Source organism: Cetorhinus maximus, chromosome 29 (genome assembly GCF_964194155.1).
Source record: "Cetorhinus maximus chromosome 29, sCetMax3.hap1.1, whole genome shotgun sequence".
In the NCBI taxonomy this organism is placed as follows: domain Eukaryota; kingdom Metazoa; phylum Chordata; class Chondrichthyes; order Lamniformes; family Cetorhinidae; genus Cetorhinus; species Cetorhinus maximus.
The window spans coordinates 24,359,954-24,382,496 of record NC_135907.1 but is presented as its reverse complement, the minus strand read 5'-3'; the positions used below and the strand labels follow the sequence as shown (position 1 = coordinate 24,382,496).

Here is a 22,543-nt window from a genome sequence, read left to right as displayed (position 1 = left end):
TTGTGCATATTCTCCAATGTCTCCATTACGTTTTTGTAACAAGGAGACAGGAACTGTGTACAGTCGTTACAGTTTCGACTAATCCAGCTTCTAGACATCTTTAGCATAACCTCTCTGCTTTTCAGTTCTATCCAATTGGGAATTAACACCAGTGATTTATTTGTGTCTTTATGGCCTCACGAGTCTGTGTCACTAGTTTTAATGATTTGTGAATCTGTAACTCCCAGATCCCTCTGTTCCTCAATCCCATTGAAACTCTGTTTTCTAAGGAGTTGGTCACCTCCTTATCCTTCCGAACAAAATCTAACATCAGCTCACGTTTATTACACTGAAATGTATTTACCAGACACATGCCGATATTGAGCATTTATTTCAGTCTCCTCAGTGTTAACTAAACTCCAGTTTGGTGTCATCCACACATTTTCAAATTGTTTTTCTGATTCCCAAATCCAAATAATTTCCGTAAATGATGAACAACAGTGATCCCAGCACCGATCCCTGTGGAAAACCACTTCCCACCTTCCACCAGTCGGAGTAACTCCCTTTAACCCCTACTCTCTGTTTGCTGTTTTGTAGCCAGCTTGCTCTCCATTGTGCTACTTCTCCCCTCACTCCACGTGTATTTGACATCATTTCAATAAAGAGCTTGTTCATCCTCATGGCCCCAGCTCCCATATATTAGCACAGTCAATAATCCCCCACACAGAGAGATCTACAAACCATCATCTTCTCTGGAATCGATCACTTTGCTTTTCCTTTTGGCAATTTCATCGGAATCTGAAATGAAAACCGGTTTTCGATTATAAAATGTAAAATGAATGTGAAATGTTCACAATTTAAAAGTGTGTCCCTGTCACATGTTCCTTTTTGCTCACACTCACACATTGTACCACCCACTGAATCGCTCACCTCACCATGAGCTACATTCCCATCACTCGAAGGCCCAGCTCAGGGTCGGATTGTGTTTGGGTCACTTCACCAGGAAACTGGGATTGAATCCCGGAGTCTCGAGGGTCAGTATGAGTCTCACTTACTGCCCGGGTGTGAGATTGTCCGTCACCCACACTCTCTGCCCTCCTGGCTCTTCAGAGACAGGAACAGTGAGCCGAGCACTGACTCCGGGATCTGAGCTTTGGGTTTCCATCCAAGGCCAATGGATCCAAACAGCTTCCCAGAGACATGAGCACAATCGTCACTCGATTATTGACCAATGATTGATAGAAACAGGGACATATTAAAATATAAATATAGATACCTTGAGTCCTAGAGTGACTCGCTTTTTCAAAAGAATCTGGAACAGAAAGAACAGAATTTCAGTTCACCAATCACAGTAAAGCCTCAGTGTCCAATTATCTGAATAGTTTTAAAGCTGTCCCTCCCGTTTTAATGATATTTAAATCTGTAACCGTGACATATTTTTCAAAGATCGGGATAAATACCTTTAGTGTCAGGTTCACTCTCATTCTCTACAGAGTCTGAAACAGAGGGAACAGGATTTCAGTTTCCAGATCACACGTTCCGATATCCGAATGGTTTTCAATGATCCCAATCCCACTGCAAACACCCACACACTCAGCACCTGGACAGCTCACATCTCCAGGTGGAATTTTATATCGAATCACATGGTGATTACAACACAGAAACAGGCCATTCGGTCAAACTGGACTGTGCCAGTGTTCATGCACAACACGATCTTCCTGCCACCCGTCTTCATCTCATCTTATCAACATCTCCTTCTATTTCTTTCCACTTTCTTGTTTTTTCAGGTTCCCCTTAAATGTATCGATTCGATTTGCCTCGACCTCTCCCTGTGGTAGTGAGTTCCCCATTCTCATCTCTCTCTGGATAAAGAGTTTCCTCCAGAATTCCCAATTGGGTTTATTTGTGACTCTGAAACTTTTTCGCCCTCAATTTAGGTCTCACCCTCAATGGGAGCAAATTCTCTCCATGTACTCTATTGAAGTGTACTATTTTTATAAAGACCTCTCTGAGGTCAATCCCTCACTCTTCTCTTTCCTAGAGCTCTAACCTGTTCAGTCTCTCCTGATACTTCTAACCTCTCAGTTCCAGTATTGTCCTCATAAATCTATTGTGCATATTCTCCAATGTCTCCATTACGTTTTTGTAACAAGGAGACAGGAACTGTGTACAGTCGTTACAGTTTGGACTAATCCAGCTTCTAGACATCTTTAGCATAACCTCTCTGCTTTTCAGTTCTATCCAATTGGGAATTAACCCCAGTGATTTATTTGTGTCTTTATGGCCTCACGAGTCTGTGTCACTAGTTTTAATGATTTGTGAATCTGTAACCCCCCCAGATCCCTCTGTTCCTCAATCCCATTGAAACTCTGTTTTCTAAGGAGTTGGTCACCTCCTTATCCTTCCGAACAAAATCTAACATCAGCTCACGTTTATTACACTGAAATGTATTTACCAAACACATGCCGATATTGAGCATTTATTTCAGTCTCCTCAGTGTTAACTAAACTCCAGTTTGGTGTCATCCACACATTTTCAAATTGTTTTTCTGATTCCCAAATCCAAATAATTTCTGTAAATAATGAACAACAGTGATCCCAGCACCGATCCCTATGGAACACCACTTCCCACCTTCCACCAGTCGGAGTAACTCCCTTTAACCCCTACTCTCTGTTTGCTGTTTTGTAGCCAGCTTGCTCTCCATTCTGCCACTTCTCCCCTCACTCCACGTCTATTTGACATCATTTCAATAAAGAGCTTGTTCATCCTCATGGCCCCAGCTCCCATCTATTAGCGCAGTCAATAATCCCCCACACAGAGAGATCTACAAACCATCATCTTCTCTGGAACCGATCACTTTGCTTTTCCTTTTGGCAATTTCATCGGTATCTGAAATGAAAACCGGTTTTCGATTATAAAATGTAAAATGAATGTGAAATGTTCACAATTTAAAAGTGTGTCCCTGTCACATGTTCCTTTTTGCTCACACTCACACATTGTACCACCCACTGAATCGCTCACCTCACCATGAGCTACATTCCCATCACTCGAAGGCCCAGCTCAGGGTTGGATTGTGTTCGGGTCACTTCACCAGGAAACTGGGGGTTGTATCCCGGAGTCTCGAGGGTCAGTGTGAGTCTCACTTACTGCCCGGGTGTGAGATTGTCCCTCACCCACACTCTCTGCCCTCCTGGCTCTTCAGAGACAGGAACAGTAAGCCGAGCACTGACTCCGGGATCTGAGCTTTGGGTTTCCATCCAAGGCCAATGGATCCAAACAGCTTCCCAGAGACATGAGCACAATCGTCACTCGATTATTGACCAATGATTGATAGAAACAGGGACATATTAAAATATAAATATAGATACCTTGAGTCCTAGAGTGACTCGCTTTTTCAAAAGAATCTGGAACAGAAAGAACAGAATTTCAGTTCACCAATCACAGTAAAGCCTCAGTGTCCCATTATCTGAATAGTTTTAAAACTGTCTCTCCCGTTTTAATGATATTTAAATCTGTAACCGTGACACATTGTTGAAAGATCGGGATAAATACCTTTAGTATCAGGTTGACTCTCATTCTCTACAGAGTCTGAAACAGAGGGAACAGGATTTCAGTTTCCAGACCACACGTTCCGATATCCGAATGGTTTTCAATGATCCCAATCCCACTGCAAACACCCACACACTCAGCACCTGGACAGCTCACATCTCCAGGTGGAATTTACAGAATGTATTTACAGCACAAAAACAGGCCATTCAGCCCAACTGCTCTGTGATTGTAGTAATGTTCCACACGAGCTTCCTCCCAGCCCTCTTCAGCTCACCCTCCCAGCGAATCCTCCAATCTTTTCCCCTGGTTCTTGTATCCAGCTTCCCCTTAAATGTATGGCTTCCATTTGTCTCCACCTCTCCTGGTGGGAGTGAGTTCCACATTCTAACAACTCTCTGGATAAACAGGTTTCTCCCGAGTGCCTTTTGGATTTATCTGTGCCCCTTATATTTATGGCCGGCAGGCTTGATTTCCCAACAATCGGAAGCATTTCCTCTCCGTGTTCTCTTTGAAACTTTAACTTATTTTGTGGACACTTTTTCTCGGTGATCTTCTCAATCTTCTCTTTCCTGAAATGAAATGAATGTGGCCGTAGACCCCGAGGACCAGAGGCTGCTCTCTCATTAGAGAGAGACAACAGGTGGTGAGTTTAACCTGAGGGTCACCTAGAGGGTAGAGCGCTAACCCATCCAGTCTCTCCTGATAGTTCTAACCTCTCAGTCACCCATTGCAAATCTATTCTGAATATTCGCCAATGTCTCCATTTCTTTTGTGTAATATATAGACAGGAACTGTGTACAGTCGTTACAGTGTGGACTCATCAAGCTTCTAGACATCTTTAGCGTAACCTCTCTGCTTTTCAGTTCTATCCCATTGGAAATGAATCCCAGTGATTTATTTGTGTTTTTAAGGCCTCATGAGCTTGTGTCACTAGTTTTAATGATTTGTGAATCTGTAACCCCCCGATCCCTCTGTACCTCAATCCGATTGAGACTCTGATTTTTGAAGGAATTTGGTGCTTACTTCTGCTTCCGAACAAAATCCAACATCAGCTCAAGTTTATTACACTGAAATCTATTTACCAAACATGCTGATTTTGAGCATTTCTTTCAGTCTCCGCAGTATTAACTAAACCCCAGTTTTGTGTCCCCTGCACATTTTCAAATTGTATTTCTGATTCCCGAGTCCAAATTGTTTCTGTAAACGATGAACAACAGTGATCCCAGCACCGATCCCTGTGGAACACCACTTCCCACCTTCCACCAGTCGGAGTAACTCCCTTTAACCCCTACTCTCTGTTTGCTGTTTTGTAGCCAGCTTGCTCTCCATTCTGCTACTTCTCCCCTCACTCCACGTGCATTTGACATCATTTCAATAAAGAGCTTGTTCATCCTCATGGCCCCAGCTCCCATATATTAGTGCAGTCAATAATCCCCCACACAGAGAGATCTACAAACCATCATCTTCTCTGGAACCGATCACTTTGCTTTTCCTTTTGGCAATTTCATCGGAATCTGAAATGAAAACCGGTTTTCGATTATAAAATGTAAAATGAATGTGAAATGTTCACAATTTAAAAGTGTGTCCCTGTCACATGTTCCTTTTTGCTCACACTCACACATTGTACCACCCACTGAATCGCTCACCTCACCATGAGCTACATTCCCATCACTCGAAGGCCCAGCTCAGGGTTGGATTGTGTTCGGGTCACTTCACCAGGAAAGTGGGGGTTGAATCCCGGAGTCTCGAGGGTCAGTGTGAGTCTCACTTACTGCCCGGGTGTGAGATTGTCCCTCACCCACACTCTCTGCCCTCCTGGCTCTTCAGAGACAGGAACAGTGAGCCGAGCACTGACTCCGGGATCTGAGCTTTGGGTTTCCATCCAAGGCCAATGGGTCCAAACAGCTTCCCAGAGACATGAACACAATTGTCACTCGATTATTGACCAATGATTGATAGAAACAGGGACATATTAAAATATAAATATACATACCTTGAGTCCTAGAGTGACTCGGTTTTTCGAAAGAATCTGGAACAGAAAGAACAGAATTTCAGTTCACCAATCACAGTAAAGCCTCAGTGTCCCATTATCAGAATAGTTTTAAAACTGTCTCTCCCGTTTTAATGATATTTAAATCTGTAACCGTGACATATTGTTGAAAGATCGGGATAAATACCTTTAGTATCAGGTTGACTCTCATTCTCTACAGAGTCTGAAACAGAGGGAACAGGATTTCAGTTTCCAGACCACACGTTCCGATATCCGAATGGTTTTCAATGATCCCAATCCCACTGCAAACACCCACACACTCAGCACCTGGACAGCTCACATCTCCAGGTGGAATTTTATATCGAATCACATGGTGATTACAACACAGAAACAGGCCATTCGGTCAAACTGGACTGTGCCAGTGTTCATGCACAACACGATCTTCCTGCCTCCCGTCTTCATCTCATCTCATCGACATCTCCTTCTATTTCTTTCCTCTTTCTTGTTTTTTCAGGTTCCCCTTAAATGTATCGATTCGATTTGCCTCGACCTCTCCCTGTGGTAGTGAGTTCCCCATTCTCATCTCTCTCTGGATAAAGAGTTTCCTCCAGAATTCCCAATTGGGTTTATTTGTGACTCTGAAACTTTTTCGCCCTCAATTTAGGTCTCACCCTCAATGGGAGCAAATTCTCTCCGTGTACTCTATCAAAGTGTACTAGTTTTATAAAGACCTCTCTGAGGTCAATCCCTCACTCTTCTCTTTCCTAGAGAATAAAGCTCTAACCTGTTCAGTCTCTCCTGATACTTCTAACCTCTCAGTTCCAGTATTGTCCTCATAAATCTATTGTGCATATTCTCCAATGTCTCCATTACGTTTTTGTAACAAGGAGACAGGAACTGTGTACAGTCGTTACAGTTTGGACTAATCCAGCTTCTAGACATCTTTAGCATAACCTCTCTGCTTTTCAGTTCTATCCAATTGGGAATTAACCCCAGTGATTTATTTGTGTCTTTATGGCCTCACGAGTCTGTGTCACTAGTTTTAATGATTTGTGAATCTGTAACTCCCAGATCCCTCCGTTCCTCAATCCCATTGAAACTCTGTTTTCTAAGGAGTTGGTCACCTCCTTATCCTTCCGAACAAAATCTAACATCAGCTCACGTTTATTACACTGAAATGTATTTACCAAACACATGCCGATATTGAGCATTTATTTCAGTCTCCTCAGTGTTAACTAAACTCCAGTTTGGTGTCATCCACACATTTTCAAATTGTATTTCTGATTCCCAAATCCAAATAATTTCTGTAAATGATGAACAACAGTGATCCCAGCACCGATCCCTGTGGAACACCACTTCCCACCTTCCACCAGTCGGAGTAACTCCCTTTAACCCCTACTCTCTGTTTGCTGTTTTGTTGCCAGCTTGCTCTCCATTCTGCTACTTCTCCCCTCACTCCACGTCTATTTGACATCATTTCAATAAAGAGCTTGTTCATCCTCATGGCCCCAGCTCCCATATATTAGCGCAGTCAATAATCCCCCACACAGAGAGATTTACAAACCATCATCTTCTCTGGAATCGATCACTTTGTTTTTCCTTTTGGCAATTTCATCGGAATCTGAAATGAAAACCGGTTTTCGATTATAAAATGTAAAATGAATGTGAAATGTTCACAATTTAAAAGTGTGTCCCTGTCACATGTTCCTTTTTGCTCACACTCACACACTGTACCACCCACTGAATCGCTCACCTCACCATGAGCTACATTCCCATCACTCGAAGGCCCAGCTCAGGGTTGGATTGTGTTCGGGTCACTTCACCAGGAAACTGGGGGTTGAATCCCGGAGTCTCGAGGGTCAGTGTGAGTCTCACTTACTGCCCGGGTGTGAGATTGTCCGTCACCCACACTCTCTGCCCTCCTGGCTCTTCAGAGACAGGAACAGTGAGCCGAGCACTGACTCCGGGATCTGAGCTTTGGGTTTCCATCCAAGGCCAATGGATCCAAACAGCTTCCCAGAGACATGAACACAATCGTCACTCGATTATTGACCAATGATTGATAGAAACAGGGACATATTAAAATATAAATATACATACCTTGAGTCCTAGAGTGACTCGCTTTTTCGAAAGAATCTGGAACAGAAAGAACAGAATTTCAGTTCACCAATCACAGTAAAGCCTCAGTGTCCCATTATCAGAATAGTTTTAAAACTGTCTCTCCCGTTTTAATGATATTTAAATCTGTAACCGTGACATATTGTTCAAAGATCGGGATAAATACCTTTAGTATCAGGTTGACTCTCATTCTCTACAGAGTCTGAAACAGAGGGAACAGGATTTCAGTTTCCAGACCACACGTTCCGATATCCGAATGGTTTTCAATGATCCCAATCCCACTGCAAACACCCACACACTCAGCACCTGGACAGCTCACATCTCCAGGTTGAATTTACAGAATGAATTTACAGCACAAAAACAGGCCATTCAGCCCAACTGCTCTGTGATTGTAGTAATGTTCCACACAAGCTTCCTCCCTGCCCTCTTCAGCTCCCCCTCCCAGCAGATCCGCCAATCATTTCCCCTGGTTTTCTATCCAGCTTCCCCTAAAATATATCGATTCTATTTGCCTCAACTTCTCCCTGCCGTCGCGAGTTCCCCATTCTCATCTCATTTCCTCCAGAATTCCCAACTGGATTTATTAGTGAATCATTTTTATCACCCTCAAATTTGCTCTCACCCTCAATGGGAACCAATTCCCTCTGTGTACTTTATCAAACGGGACTTATTCTTGTGAAGACCTCTGTCAGGTCACCCCTCAGTCTTCTCTTTTACATTGAATAGAGCCCGAACCTGTCCAGTCTCTCCTGATGGTTCTCACCTCTCAGTTCTAGTATTGTCCTGTAAATCTATTCTGCATATTCTCCAATGTCTGCATCTGGTTTGTGTAACATGGAGACAGGAACTGTGTACAGTCGTTACAGTGCGGACTCATCGAGCTTCTAGACATCTTTAGCATAACCTCTCTGCTTTTCAGTTCACTTAATTTCAGTTGGAAATTAATGCCATTGATTTATTTGTGTGTTTAAGGCCTCATGAGCCTGTGTCACTAGTTTTAATGATTTGTGAATAATGATCCCTCTGTTCCTCAAACCCATTGAGACTCTGATTTTCTGAGGAGTCTGTGTCTCCTTATCCTTCAGACCAAAATTCAACACTTCAGACTCATCAATATTGCAATAAGTTTGCTCACTTGACTGCAAGACTATAAGTTTTATAATTTCTACAACATCACCTCACGTTTATGACACTGAAATGTATTTACCAAACACGCATAATTTGAATATTTATCACCGTCTCCTCAGTATTAACTAAACCCCAGTTTGGTATCATCTACACATTTTGAAAATTGTACTTCTGATTCCCAAGTCCATGTTGTTTCTGTAAACGATGAACAACAGTGATCCCAGCACCGATCCCTGTGGAACACCACTTCCCACCTTCCACCAGTCGGAGTAACTCCCTTTAACCCCTACTCTCTGTTTGCTGTTTTGTAGCCAGCTTGCTCTCCATTCTGCTACTTCTCCCCTCACTCCACGTCTATTTGACATCATTTCAATAAAGAGCTTGTTCATCCTCATGGCCCCAGCTCCCATATATTGGTGCAGTCAATAATCCCCCACACAGAGAGATCTACAAACCATCATCTTCTCTGGAATCGATCTCTTTGCTTTTCCTTTTGGCAATTTCATCAGAATCTGAAATGAAAACCGGTTTTCGATTATAAAATGGAAAATGAATGTGAAATGTTCACAATTTAAAAGTGTGTCCCTGTCACATGTTCCTTTTTGCTCACACTCACACATTGTACCACCCACTGAATCTCTCACCTCACCATGAGCTACATTCCCATCACTCGAAGGCCCAGCTCAGGGTCGGATTGGGTTCGGGTCACTTCACCAGGAAACTGGGGGTTGAATCCCGGAGTCTCGAGGGTCAGTGTGAGTCTCACTTACTGCCCGGGTGTGAGATTGTCCCTCACCCACACTCTCTGCACTCCTGGCTCTTCAGAGACAGGAACAGTGAGCCGAGCACTGACTCCGGGATCTGAGCTTTGGGTTTCCATCCAAGGCCAATGGATCCAAACAGCTTCCCAGAGACATGAGCACAATCGTCACTCGATTATTGACCAATGATTGATAGAAACAGGGACATATTAAAATATAAATATAGATACCTTGAGTCCTAGAGTGACTCGCTTTTTCAAAAGAATCTGGAACAGAAAGAACAGAATTTCAGTCCACCAATCACAGTAAAGCCTCAGTGTCCCATTATCAGAATAGTTTTAAAACTGTCCCTCCCGTTTTAATGATATTTAAATCTGTAACCGTGACATATTGTTCAAAGATCGGGATAAATACCTTTAGTGTCAGGTTCACTCTCATTCTCTACAGAGTCTGAAACAGAGGAAACAGGATTTCAGTTTCCAGATCACACGTTCCGATATCCGAATGGTTTTCAATGATCCCAATCCCACTGCAAACACCCACACACTCAGCACCTGGACAGCTCACATCTCCAGGTGGAATTTTATATCGAATCACATGGTGATTACAACACAGAAACAGGCCATTCGGTCAAACTGCTCTGTGCCAGTGTTCATGCACAACACTATCTTCCTCCCACCCGTCTTCATCTCATCTTATCAACATCTCCTTCTATTTCTTTCCACTTTCTTGTTTTTTCAGGTTCCCCTTAAATGTATCGATTCGATTTGCCTCGACCTCTCCCTGTGGTAGTGAGTTCCCCATTCTCATCTCTCTCTGGATAAAGATTTTCCTCCAGAATTCCCAATTGGGTTTATTTGTGACTCTGTAACTTATCGCCCTCAATTTAGGTCTCACCCTCAATGGGAGCAAATTCTCTCCGTGTACTCTATCAAAGTGTACTAGTTTTATAAAGACCTCTCTGAGGTCAATCCCTCACACTTCTCTTTCCTAGAGAATAGAGCTCTAACCTGTTCAGTCTCTCCTGATACTTCTAACCTCTCAGTTCCAGTATTGTCCTCATAAATCTATTGTGCATATTCTCCAATGTCTCCATTACGTTTTTGTAACAAGGAGACAGGAACTGTATACAGTCGTTACAGTTTGGACTAATCCAGCTTCTAGACATCTTTAGCATAACCTCTCTGCTTTTCAGTTCTATCCAATTGGGAATTAACCCCAGTGATTTATTTGTGTCTTTATGGCCTCACGAGTCTGTGTCACTAGTTTTAATGATTTGTGAATCTGTAACCCCCCCAGATCCCTCTGTTCCTCAATCCCATTGAGACTCTGTTTTCTAAGGAGTTGGTCACCTCCTTATCCTTCCGAACAAAATCTAACATCAGCTCACGTTTATTACACTGAAATGTATTTACCAAACACATGCCGATATTGAGCATTTATTTCAGTCTCCTCAGTGTTAACTAAACTCCAGTTTGGTGTCATCCACACATTTTCAAATTGTTTTTCTGATTCCCAAATCCAAATAATTTCTGTAAATAATGAACAACAGTGATCCCAGCACCGATCCCTGTGGAACACCACTTCCCACCTTCCACCAGTCGGAGTAACTCCCTTTAACCCCTACTCTCTGTTTGCTGTTTTGTAGCCAGCTTGCTCTCCATTCTGCTACTTCTCCCCTCACTCCACGTCTATTTGACATCATTTCAATAAAGAGCTTGTTCATCCTCATGGCCCCAGCTCCCATATATTAGCACAGTCAATAATCCCCCACACAGAGAGATCTACAAACCATCATCTTCTCTGGAATCCATCACTTTGCTTTTCCTTTTGGCAATTTCATCGGAATCTGAAATGAAAATCGGTTTTCGATTATAAAATGGAAAATGAATGTGAAATGTTCACAATTTAAAAGTGTGTCCCTGTCACATGTTCCATTTTGCTCACACTCACACATTGTACCACCCACTGAATCGCTCACCTCACCATGAGCTACATTCCCATCACTCGAAGGCCCAGCTCAGGGTCGGATTGGGTTCGGGTCACTTCACCATGAAACTGGGGGTTGAATCCCGGAGTCTCGAGGGTCAGTGTGAGTCTCACTTACTGCCCGGGTGTGAGATTGTCCGTCACCCACACTCTCTGCCCTCCTGGCTCTTCAGAGACAGGAACAGTGAGCCGAGCACTGACTCCGGGATCTGAGCTTTGGGTTTCCATCCAAGGCCAATGGGTCCAAACAGCTTCCCAGAGACATGAACACAATTGTCACTCGATTATTGACCAATGATTGATAGAAACAGGGACATATTAAAATATAAATATACATACCTTGAGTCCTAGAGTGACTCGCTTTTTCGAAAGAATCTGGAACAGAAAGAACAGAATTTCAGTTCAGCAATCACAGTAAAGCCTCAGTGTCCCGATATCTGAATAGTTTTAAAACTGTCCCTCCCGTTTTAATGATATTTAAATCTGTAACCGTGACATATTTTTCAAAGATCGGGATAAATACCTTTAGTGTCAGGTTCACTCTCATTCTCTACAGAGTCTGAAACAGAGGGAACAGGATTTCAGTTTCCAGATCACACGTTCCGATATCCGAATGGTTTTCAATGATCCCAATCCCACTGCAAACACCCACACACTCAGCACCTGGACAGCTCACATCTCCAGGTGGAATTTTATATCGAATCACATGGTGATTACAACACAGAAACAGGCCATTCGGTCAAACTGGACTGTGCCAGTGTTCATGCACAACACGATCTTCCTGCCACCCGTCTTCATCTCATCTTATCAACATCTCCTTCTATTTCTTTCCACTTTCTTGTTTTTTCAGGTTCCCCTTAAATGTATCGATTCGATTTGCCTCGACCTCTCCCTGTGGTAGTGAGTTCCCCATTCTCATCTCTCTCTGGATAAAGAGTTTCCTCCAGAATTCCCAATTGGGTTTATTTGTGACTCTGAAACTTTTTCGCCCTCAATTTAGGTCTCACCCTCAATGGGAGCAAATTCTCTCCATGTACTCTATTGAAGTGTACTATTTTTATAAAGACCTCTCTGAGGTCAATCCCTCACTCTTCTCTTTCCTAGAGCTCTAACCTGTTCAGTCTCTCCTGATACTTCTAACCTCTCAGTTCCAGTATTGTCCTCATAAATCTATTGTGCATATTCTCCAATGTCTCCATTACGTTTTTGTAACAAGGAGACAGGAACTGTGTACAGTCGTTACAGTTTGGACTAATCCAGCTTCTAGACATCTTTAGCATAACCTCTCTGCTTTTCAGTTCTATCCAATTGGGAATTAACCCCAGTGATTTATTTGTGTCTTTATGGCCTCACGAGTCTGTGTCACTAGTTTTAATGATTTGTGAATCTGTAACCCCCCCAGATCCCTCTGTTCCTCAATCCCATTGAAACTCTGTTTTCTAAGGAGTTGGTCACCTCCTTATCCTTCCGAACAAAATCTAACATCAGCTCACGTTTATTACACTGAAATGTATTTACCAAACACATGCCGATATTGAGCATTTATTTCAGTCTCCTCAGTGTTAACTAAACTCCAGTTTGGTGTCATCCACATATTTTCAAATTGTTTTTCTGATTCCCAAATCCAAATAATTTCTGTAAATGATGAACAACAGTGATCCCAGCACCGATCCCTGTGGAACACCACTTCCCACCTTCCACCAGTCGGAGTAACTCCCTTTAACCCCTACTCTCTGTTTGCTGTTTTGTAGCCAGCTTGCTCTCCATTCTGCCACTTCTCCCCTCACTCCACGTCTATTTGACATCATTTCAATAAAGAGCTTGTTCATCCTCATGGCCCCAGCTCCCATCTATTAGCGCAGTCAATAATCCCCCACACAGAGAGATCTACAAACCATCATCTTCTCTGGAACCGATCACTTTGCTTTTCCTTTTGGCAATTTCATCGGTACCTGAAATGAAAACCGGTTTTCGATTATAAAATGTAAAATGAATGTGAAATGTTCACAATTTAAAAGTGTGTCCCTGTCACATGTTCCTTTTTGCTCACACTCACACATTGTACCACCCACTGAATCGCTCACCTCACCATGAGCTACATTCCCATCACTCGAAGGCCCAGCTCAGGGTTGGATTGTGTTCGGGTCACTTCACCAGGAAACTGGGGGTTGTATCCCGGAGTCTCGAGGGTCAGTGTGAGTCTCACTTACTGCCCGGGTGTGAGATTGTCCCTCACCCACACTCTCTGCCCTCCTGGCTCTTCAGAGACAGGAACAGTAAGCCGAGCACTGACTCCGGGATCTGAGCTTTGGGTTTCCATCCAAGGCCAATGGATCCAAACAGCTTCCCAGAGACATGAGCACAATCGTCACTCGATTATTGACCAATGATTGATAGAAACAGGGACATATTAAAATATAAATATAGATACCTTGAGTCCTAGAGTGACTCGCTTTTTCAAAAGAATCTGGAACAGAAAGAACAGAATTTCAGTTCACCAATCACAGTAAAGCCTCAGTGTCCCATTATCTGAATAGTTTTAAAACTGTCTCTCCCGTTTTAATGATATTTAAATCTGTAACCGTGACACATTGTTGAAAGATCGGGATAAATACCTTTAGTATCAGGTTGACTCTCATTCTCTACAGAGTCTGAAACAGAGGGAACAGGATTTCAGTTTCCAGACCACACGTTCCGATATCCGAATGGTTTTCAATGATCCCAATCCCACTGCAAACACCCACACACTCAGCACCTGGACAGCTCACATCTCCAGGTTGAATTTACAGAATGAATTTACAGCACAAAAACAGGCCATTCAGCCCAACTGCTCTGTGATTGTAGTAATGTTCCACACGAGCTTCCTCCCAGCCCTCTTCAGCTCACCCTCCCAGCGAATCCTCCAATCTTTTCCCCTGGTTCTTGTATCCAGCTTCCCCTTAAATGTATGGCTTCCATTTGTCTCCACCTCTCCTGGTGGGAGTGAGTTCCACATTCTAACAACTCTCTGGATAAACAGGTTTCTCCCGAGTGCCTTTTGGATTTATCTGTGCCCCTTATATTTATGGCCGGCAGGCTTGATTTCCCAACAATCGGAAGCATTTCCTCTCCGTGTTCTCTTTGAAACTTTAACTTATTTTGTGGACACTTTTTCTCGGTGATCTTCTCAATCTTCTCTTTCCTGAAATGAAATGAATGTGGCCGTAGACCCCGAGGACCAGAGGCTGCTCTCTCATTAGAGAGAGACAACAGGTGGTGAGTTTAACCTGAGGGTCACCTAGAGGGTAGAGCGCTAACCCATCCAGTCTCTCCTGATAGTTCTAACCTCTCAGTCACCCATTGCAAATCTATTCTGAATATTCGCCAATGTCTCCATTTCTTTTGTGTAATATATAGACAGGAACTGTGTACAGTCGTTACAGTGTGGACTCATCAAGCTTCTAGACATCTTTAGCGTAACCTCTCTGCTTTTCAGTTCTATCCCATTGGAAATGAATCCCAGTGATTTATTTGTGTTTTTAAGGCCTCATGAGCTTGTGTCACTAGTTTTAATGATTTGTGAATCTGTAACCCCCCGATCCCTCTGTACCTCAATCCGATTGAGACTCTGATTTTTGAAGGAATTTGGTGCTTACTTCTGCTTCCGAACAAAATCCAACATCAGCTCAAGTTTATTACACTGAAATCTATTTACCAAACATGCTGATTTTGAGCATTTCTTTCAGTCTCCGCAGTATTAACTAAACCCCAGTTTTGTGTCCCCTGCACATTTTCAAATTGTATTTCTGATTCCCGAGTCCAAATTGTTTCTGTAAACGATGAACAACAGTGATCCCAGCACCGATCCCTGTGGAACACCACTTCCCACCTTCCACCAGTCGGAGTAACTCCCTTTAACCCCTACTCTCTGTTTGCTGTTTTGTAGCCAGCTTGCTCTCCATTCTGCTACTTCTCCCCTCACTCCACGTGCATTTGACATCATTTCAATAAAGAGCTTGTTCATCCTCATGGCCCCAGCTCCCATATATTAGTGCAGTCAATAATCCCCCACACAGAGAGATCTACAAACCATCATCTTCTCTGGAACCGATCACTTTGCTTTTCCTTTTGGCAATTTCATCGGAATCTGAAATGAAAACCGGTTTTCGATTATAAAATGTAAAATGAATGTGAAATGTTCACAATTTAAAAGTGTGTCCCTGTCACATGTTCCTTTTTGCTCACACTCACACATTGTACCACCCACTGAATCGCTCACCTCACCATGAGCTACATTCCCATCACTCGAAGGCCCAGCTCAGGGTTGGATTGTGTTCGGGTCACTTCACCAGGAAACTGGGGGTTGAATCCCGGAGTCTCGAGGGTCAGTGTGAGTCTCACTTACTGCCCGGGTGTGAGATTGTCCCTCACCCACACTCTCTGCCCTCCTGGCTCTTCAGAGACAGGAACAGTGAGCCGAGCACTGACTCCGGGATCTGAGCTTTGGGTTTCCATCCAAGGCCAATGGGTCCAAACAGCTTCCCAGAGACATGAACACAATTGTCACTCGATTATTGACCAATGATTGATAGAAACAGGGACATATTAAAATATAAATATACATACCTTGAGTCCTAGAGTGACTCGGTTTTTCGAAAAAATCTGGAACAGAAAGAACAGAATTTCAGTTCACCAATCACAGTAAAGCCTCAGTGTCCCATTATCAGAATAGTTTTAAAACTGTCTCTCCCGTTTTAATGATATTTAAATCTGTAACCGTGACATATTGTTGAAAGATCGGGATAAATACCTTTAGTATCAGGTTGACTCTCATTCTCTACAGAGTCTGAAACAGAGGGAACAGGATTTCAGTTTCCAGACCACACGTTCCGATATCCGAATGGTTTTCAATGATCCCAATCCCACTGCAAACACCCACACACTCAGCACCTGGATAGCTCACATCTCCAGGTGGAATTTTATATCGAATCACATGGTGATTACAACACAGAAACAGGCCATTCGGTCAAACTGGACTGTGCCAGTGTTCATGCACAACACGATCTTCCTGCCTCCCGTCTTCATCTCATCTCATCGACATCTCCTTCTATTTCTTTCCTCTTTCTTGTTTTTTCAGGTTCCCCTTAAATGTATCGATTCGATTTGCCTCGACCTCTCCCTGTGGTAGTGAGTTCCCCATTCTCATCTCTCTCTGGATAAAGAGTTTCCTCCAGAATTCCCAATTGGGTTTATTTGTGACTCTGAAACTTTTTCGCCCTCAATTTAGGTCTCACCCTCAATGGGAGCAAATTCTCTCCGTGTACTCTATCAAAGTGTACTAGTTTTATAAAGACCTCTCTGAGGTCAATCCCTCACTCTTCTCTTTCCTAGAGAATAAAGCTCTAACCTGTTCAGTCTCTCCTGATACTTCTAACCTCTCAGTTCCAGTATTGTCCTCATAAATCTATTGTGCATATTCTCCAATGTCTCCATTACGTTTTTGTAACAAGGAGACAGGAACTGTGTACAGTCGTTACAGTTTGGACTAATCCAGCTTCTAGACATCTTTAGCATAACCTCTCTGCTTTTCAGTTCTATCCAATTGGGAATTAACCCCAGTGATTTATTTGTGTCTTTATGGCCTCACGAGTCTGTGTCACTAGTTTTAATGATTTGTGAATCTGTAACTCCCAGATCCCTCCGTTCCTCAATCCCATTGAAACTCTGTTTTCTAAGGAGTTGGTCACCTCCTTATCCTTCCGAACAAAATCTAACATCAGCTCACGTTTAATACACTGAAATGTATTTACCAAACACATGCCGATATTGAGCATTTATTTCAGTCTCCTCAGTGTTAACTAAACTCCAGTTTGGTGTCATCCACACATTTTCAAATTGTATTTCTGATTCCCGAGTCCAAATTGTTTCTGTAAACGATGAACAACAGTGATCCCAGCACCGATCCCTGTGGAACACCACTTCCCACCTTCCACCAGTCGGAGTAACTCCCTTTAACCCCTACTCTCTGTTTGCTGTTTTGTAGCCAGCTTGCTCTCCATTCTGCTACTTCTCCCCTCACTCCACGTGCATTTGACATCATTTCAATAAAGAGCTTGTTCATCCTCATGGCCCCAGCTCCCATATATTAGTGCAGTCAATAATCCCCCACACAGAGAGATCTACAAACCATCATCTTCTCTGGAACCGATCACTTTGCTTTTCCTTTTGGCAATTTCATCGGAATCTGAAATGAAAACCGGTTTTCGATTATAAAATGTAAAATGAATGTGAAATGTTCACAATTTAAAAGTGTGTCCCTGTCACATGTTCCTTTTTGCTCACACTCACACATTGTACCACCCACTGAATCGCTCACCTCACCATGAGCTACATTCCCATCACTCGAAGGCCCAGCTCAGGGTTGGATTGTGTTCGGGTCACTTCACCAGGAAACTGGGGGTTGAATCCCGGAGTCTCGAGGGTCAGTGTGAGTCTCACTTACTGCCCGGGTGTGAGATTGTCCCTCACCCACACTCTCTGCCCTCCTGGCTCTTCAGAGACAGGAACAGTGAGCCGAGCACTGACTCCGGGATCTGAGCTTTGGGTTTCCATCCAAGGCCAATGGGTCCAAACAGCTTCCCAGAGACATGAACACAATTGTCACTCGATTATTGACCAATGATTGATAGAAACAGGGACATATTAAAATATAAATATACATACCTTGAGTCCTAGAGTGACTCGGTTTTTCGAAAGAATCTGGAACAGAAAGAACAGAATTTCAGTTCACCAATCACAGTAAAGCCTCAGTGTCCCATTATCAGAATAGTTTTAAAACTGTCTCTCCCGTTTTAATGATATTTAAATCTGTAACCGTGACATATTGTTGAAAGATCGGGATAAATACCTTTAGTATCAGGTTGACTCTCATTCTCTACAGAGTCTGAAACAGAGGGAACAGGATTTCAGTTTCCAGACCACACGTTCCGATATCCGAATGGTTTTCAATGATCCCAATCCCACTGCAAACACCCACACACTCAGCACCTGGACAGCTCACATCTCCAGGTTGAATTTACAGAATGAATTTACAGCACAAAAACAGGCCATTCAGCCCAACTGCTCTGTGATTGTAGTAATGTTCCACACAAGCTTCCTCCCTGCCCTCTTCAGCTCCCCCTCCCAGCAGATCCGCCAATCATTTCCCCTGGTTTTCTATCCAGCTTCCCCTAAAATATATCGATTCTATTTGCCTCAACTTCTCCCTGCCGTCGCGAGTTCCCCATTCTCATCTCATTTCCTCCAGAATTCCCAACTGGATTTATTAGTGAATCATTTTTATCACCCTCAAATTTGCTCTCACCCTCAATGGGAACCAATTCCCTCTGTGTACTTTATCAAACGGGACTTATTCTTGTGAAGACCTCTGTCAGGTCACCCCTCAGTCTTCTCTTTTACATTGAATAGAGCCCGAACCTGTCCAGTCTCTCCTGATGGTTCTCACCTCTCAGTTCTAGTATTGTCCTGTAAATCTATTCTGCATATTCTCCAATGTCTGCATCTGGTTTGTGTAACATGGAGACAGGAACTGTGTACAGTCGTTACAGTGCGGACTCATCGAGCTTCTAGACATCTTTAGCATAACCTCTCTGCTTTTCAGTTCACTTAATTTCAGTTGGAAATTAATGCCATTGATTTATTTGTGTGTTTAAGGCCTCATGAGCCTGTGTCACTAGTTTTAATGATTTGTGAATAATGATCCCTCTGTTCCTCAAACCCATTGAGACTCTGATTTTCTGAGGAGTCTGTGTCTCCTTATCCTTCAGACCAAAATTCAACACTTCAGACTCATCAATATTGCAATAAGTTTGCTCACTTGACTGCAAGACTATAAGTTTTATAATTTCTACAACATCACCTCACGTTTATGACACTGAAATGTATTTACCAAACACGCATAATTTGAATATTTATCACCGTCTCCTCAGTATTAACTAAACCCCAGTTTGGTATCATCTACACATTTTGAAAATTGTATTTCTGATTCCCAAGTCCATGTTGTTTCTGTAAACGATGAACAACAGTGATCCCAGCACCGATCCCTGTGGAACACCACTTCCCACCTTCCACCAGTCGGAGTAACTCCCTTTAACCCCTACTCTCTGTTTGCTGTTTTGTAGCCAGCTTGCTCTCCATTCTGCTACTTCTCCCCTCACTCCACGTCTATTTGACATCATTTCAATAAAGAGCTTGTTCATCCTCATGGCCCCAGCTCCCATATATTGGTGCAGTCAATAATCCCCCACACAGAGAGATCTACAAACCATCATCTTCTCTGGAACCGATCACTTTGCTTTTCCTTTTGGCAATTTCATCGGAATCTGAAATGAAAACCGGTTTTCGATTATAAAATGTAAAATGAATGTGAAATGTTCACAATTTAAAAGTGTGTCCCTGTCACATGTTCCTTTTTGCTCACACTCACACACTGTACCACCCACTGAATCGCTCACCTCACCATGAGCTACATTCCCATCACTCGAAGGCCCAGCTCAGGGTTGGATTGTGTTCGGGTCACTTCACCAGGAAACTGGGGGTTGAATCCCGGAGTCTCGAGGGTCAGTGTGAGTCTCACTTACTGCCCGGGTGTGAGATTGTCCGTCACCCACACTCTCTGCCCTCCTGGCTCTTCAGAGACAGGAACAGTGAGCCGAGCACTGACTCCGGGATCTGAGCTTTGGGTTTCCATCCAAGGCCAATGGATCCAAACAGCTTCCCAGAGACATGAACACAATCGTCACTCGATTATTGACCAATGATTGATAGAAACAGGGACATATTAAAATATAAATATAGATACCTTGAGTCCTAGAGTGACTCGGTTTTTCGAAAGAATCTGGAACAGAAAGAACAGAATTTCAGTTCACCAATCACAGTAAAGCCTCAGTGTCCCATTATCAGAATAGTTTTAAAACTGTCTCTCCCGTTTTAATGATATTTAAATCTGTAACCGTGACATATTGTTGAAAGATCGGGATAAATACCTTTAGTATCAGGTTGACTCTCATTCTCTACAGAGTCTGAAACAGAGGGAACAGGATTTCAGTTTCCAGACCACACGTTCCGATATCCGAATGGTTTTCAATGATCCCAATCCCACTGCAAACACCCACACACTCAGCACCTGGACAGCTCACATCTCCAGGTTGAATTTACAGAATGAATTTACAGCACAAAAACAGGCCATTCAGCCCAACTGCTCTGTGATTGTAGTAATGTTCCACACAAGCTTCCTCCCTGCCCTCTTCAGCTCCCCCTCCCAGCAGATCCGCCAATCATTTCCCCTGGTTTTCTATCCAGCTTCCCCTAAAATATATCGATTCTATTTGCCTCAACTTCTCCCTGCCGTCGCGAGTTCCCCATTCTCATCTCATTTCCTCCAGAATTCCCAACTGGATTTATTAGTGAATCATTTTTATCACCCTCAAATTTGCTCTCACCCTCAATGGGAACCAATTCCCTCTGTGTACTTTATCAAACGGGACTTATTCTTGTGAAGACCTCTGTCAGGTCACCCCTCAGTCTTCTCTTTTACATTGAATAGAGCCCGAACCTGTCCAGTCTCTCCTGATGGTTCTCACCTCTCAGTTCTAGTATTGTCCTGTAAATCTATTCTGCATATTCTCCAATGTCTGCATCTGGTTTGTGTAACATGGAGACAGGAACTGTGTACAGTCGTTACAGTGCGGACTCATCGAGCTTCTAGACATCTTTAGCATAACCTCTCTGCTTTTCAGTTCACTTAATTTCAGTTGGAAATTAATGCCATTGATTTATTTGTGTGTTTAAGGCCTCATGAGCCTGTGTCACTAGTTTTAATGATTTGTGAATAATGATCCCTCTGTTCCTCAAACCCATTGAGACTCTGATTTTCTGAGGAGTCTGTGTCTCCTTATCCTTCAGACCAAAATTCAACACTTCAGACTCATCAATATTGCAATAAGTTTGCTCACTTGACTGCAAGACTATAAGTTTTATAATTTCTACAACATCACCTCACGTTTATGACACTGAAATGTATTTACCAAACACGCATAATTTGAATATTTATCACCGTCTCCTCAGTATTAACTAAACCCCAGTTTGGTATCATCTACACATTTTGAAAATTGTATTTCTGATTCCCAAGTCCATGTTGTTTCTGTAAACGATGAACAACAGTGATCCCAGCACCGATCCCTGTGGAACACCACTTCCCACCTTCCACCAGTCGGAGTAACTCCCTTTAACCCCTACTCTCTGTTTGCTGTTTTGTAGCCAGCTTGCTCTCCATTCTGCTACTTCTCCCCTCACTCCACGTCTATTTGACATCATTTCAATAAAGAGCTTGTTCATCCTCATGGCCCCAGCTCCCATATATTGGTGCAGTCAATAATCCCCCACACAGAGAGATCTACAAACCATCATCTTCTCTGGAATCCATCACTTTGCTTTTCCTTTTGGCAATTTCATCGGAATCTGAAATGAAAATCGGTTTTCGATTATAAAATGGAAAATGAATGTGAAATGTTCACAATTTAAAAGTGTGTCCCTGTCACATGTTCCATTTTGCTCACACTCACACATTGTACCACCCACTGAATCGCTCACCTCACCATGAGCTACATTCCCATCACTCGAAGGCCCAGCTCAGGGTCGGATTGGGTTCGGGTCACTTCACCAGGAAACTGGGGGTTGAATCCCGGAGTCTCGAGGGTCAGTGTGAGTCTCACTTACTGCCCGGGTGTGAGATTGTCCGTCACCCACACTCTCTGCCCTCCTGGCTCTTCAGAGACAGGAACAGTGAGCCGAGCACTGACTCCGGGATCTGAGCTTTGGGTTTCCATCCAAGGCCAATGGGTCCAAACAGCTTCCCAGAGACATGAACACAATCGTCACTCGATTATTGACCAATGATTGATAGAAACAGGGACATATTAAAATATAAATATACATACCTTGAGTCCTAGAGTGACTCGCTTTTTCGAAAGAATCTGGAACAGAAAGAACA

At 43.1% G+C, this 22,543-nt stretch overlaps 1 protein-coding gene across 1 annotated transcript in view; it reads right to left on the bottom strand.

The window, feature by feature from the left end:
* The window catches only part of LOC144669451 (uncharacterized), a 93,065-nt gene that overhangs the window by 20,720 nt on the left and 49,802 nt on the right, over positions 1-22,543 (bottom strand). The window contains exons 56-87 of the mRNA XM_078531894.1: positions 22,491-22,526; positions 21,955-22,011; positions 20,538-20,573; positions 20,354-20,389; positions 19,818-19,874; positions 18,401-18,436; positions 18,217-18,252; positions 17,681-17,737; positions 16,304-16,339; positions 16,120-16,155; positions 15,584-15,640; positions 14,130-14,165; positions 13,946-13,981; positions 13,410-13,466; positions 12,038-12,073; positions 11,854-11,889; positions 11,318-11,374; positions 9,940-9,975; positions 9,756-9,791; positions 9,220-9,276; positions 7,803-7,838; positions 7,619-7,654; positions 7,083-7,139; positions 5,706-5,741; positions 5,522-5,557; positions 4,986-5,042; positions 3,532-3,567; positions 3,348-3,383; positions 2,812-2,868; positions 1,440-1,475; positions 1,256-1,291; positions 721-777 (exon numbers count right to left, since the gene is read on the bottom strand). Coding sequence (XP_078388020.1) covers positions 721-777; positions 1,256-1,291; positions 1,440-1,475; positions 2,812-2,868; positions 3,348-3,383; positions 3,532-3,567; positions 4,986-5,042; positions 5,522-5,557; positions 5,706-5,741; positions 7,083-7,139; positions 7,619-7,654; positions 7,803-7,838; positions 9,220-9,276; positions 9,756-9,791; positions 9,940-9,975; positions 11,318-11,374; positions 11,854-11,889; positions 12,038-12,073; positions 13,410-13,466; positions 13,946-13,981; positions 14,130-14,165; positions 15,584-15,640; positions 16,120-16,155; positions 16,304-16,339; positions 17,681-17,737; positions 18,217-18,252; positions 18,401-18,436; positions 19,818-19,874; positions 20,354-20,389; positions 20,538-20,573; positions 21,955-22,011; positions 22,491-22,526 — 1,383 coding nt within the window. The remainder of the gene's footprint in view (positions 1-720; positions 778-1,255; positions 1,292-1,439; positions 1,476-2,811; positions 2,869-3,347; positions 3,384-3,531; positions 3,568-4,985; positions 5,043-5,521; positions 5,558-5,705; positions 5,742-7,082; positions 7,140-7,618; positions 7,655-7,802; positions 7,839-9,219; positions 9,277-9,755; positions 9,792-9,939; positions 9,976-11,317; positions 11,375-11,853; positions 11,890-12,037; positions 12,074-13,409; positions 13,467-13,945; positions 13,982-14,129; positions 14,166-15,583; positions 15,641-16,119; positions 16,156-16,303; positions 16,340-17,680; positions 17,738-18,216; positions 18,253-18,400; positions 18,437-19,817; positions 19,875-20,353; positions 20,390-20,537; positions 20,574-21,954; positions 22,012-22,490; positions 22,527-22,543) is intronic.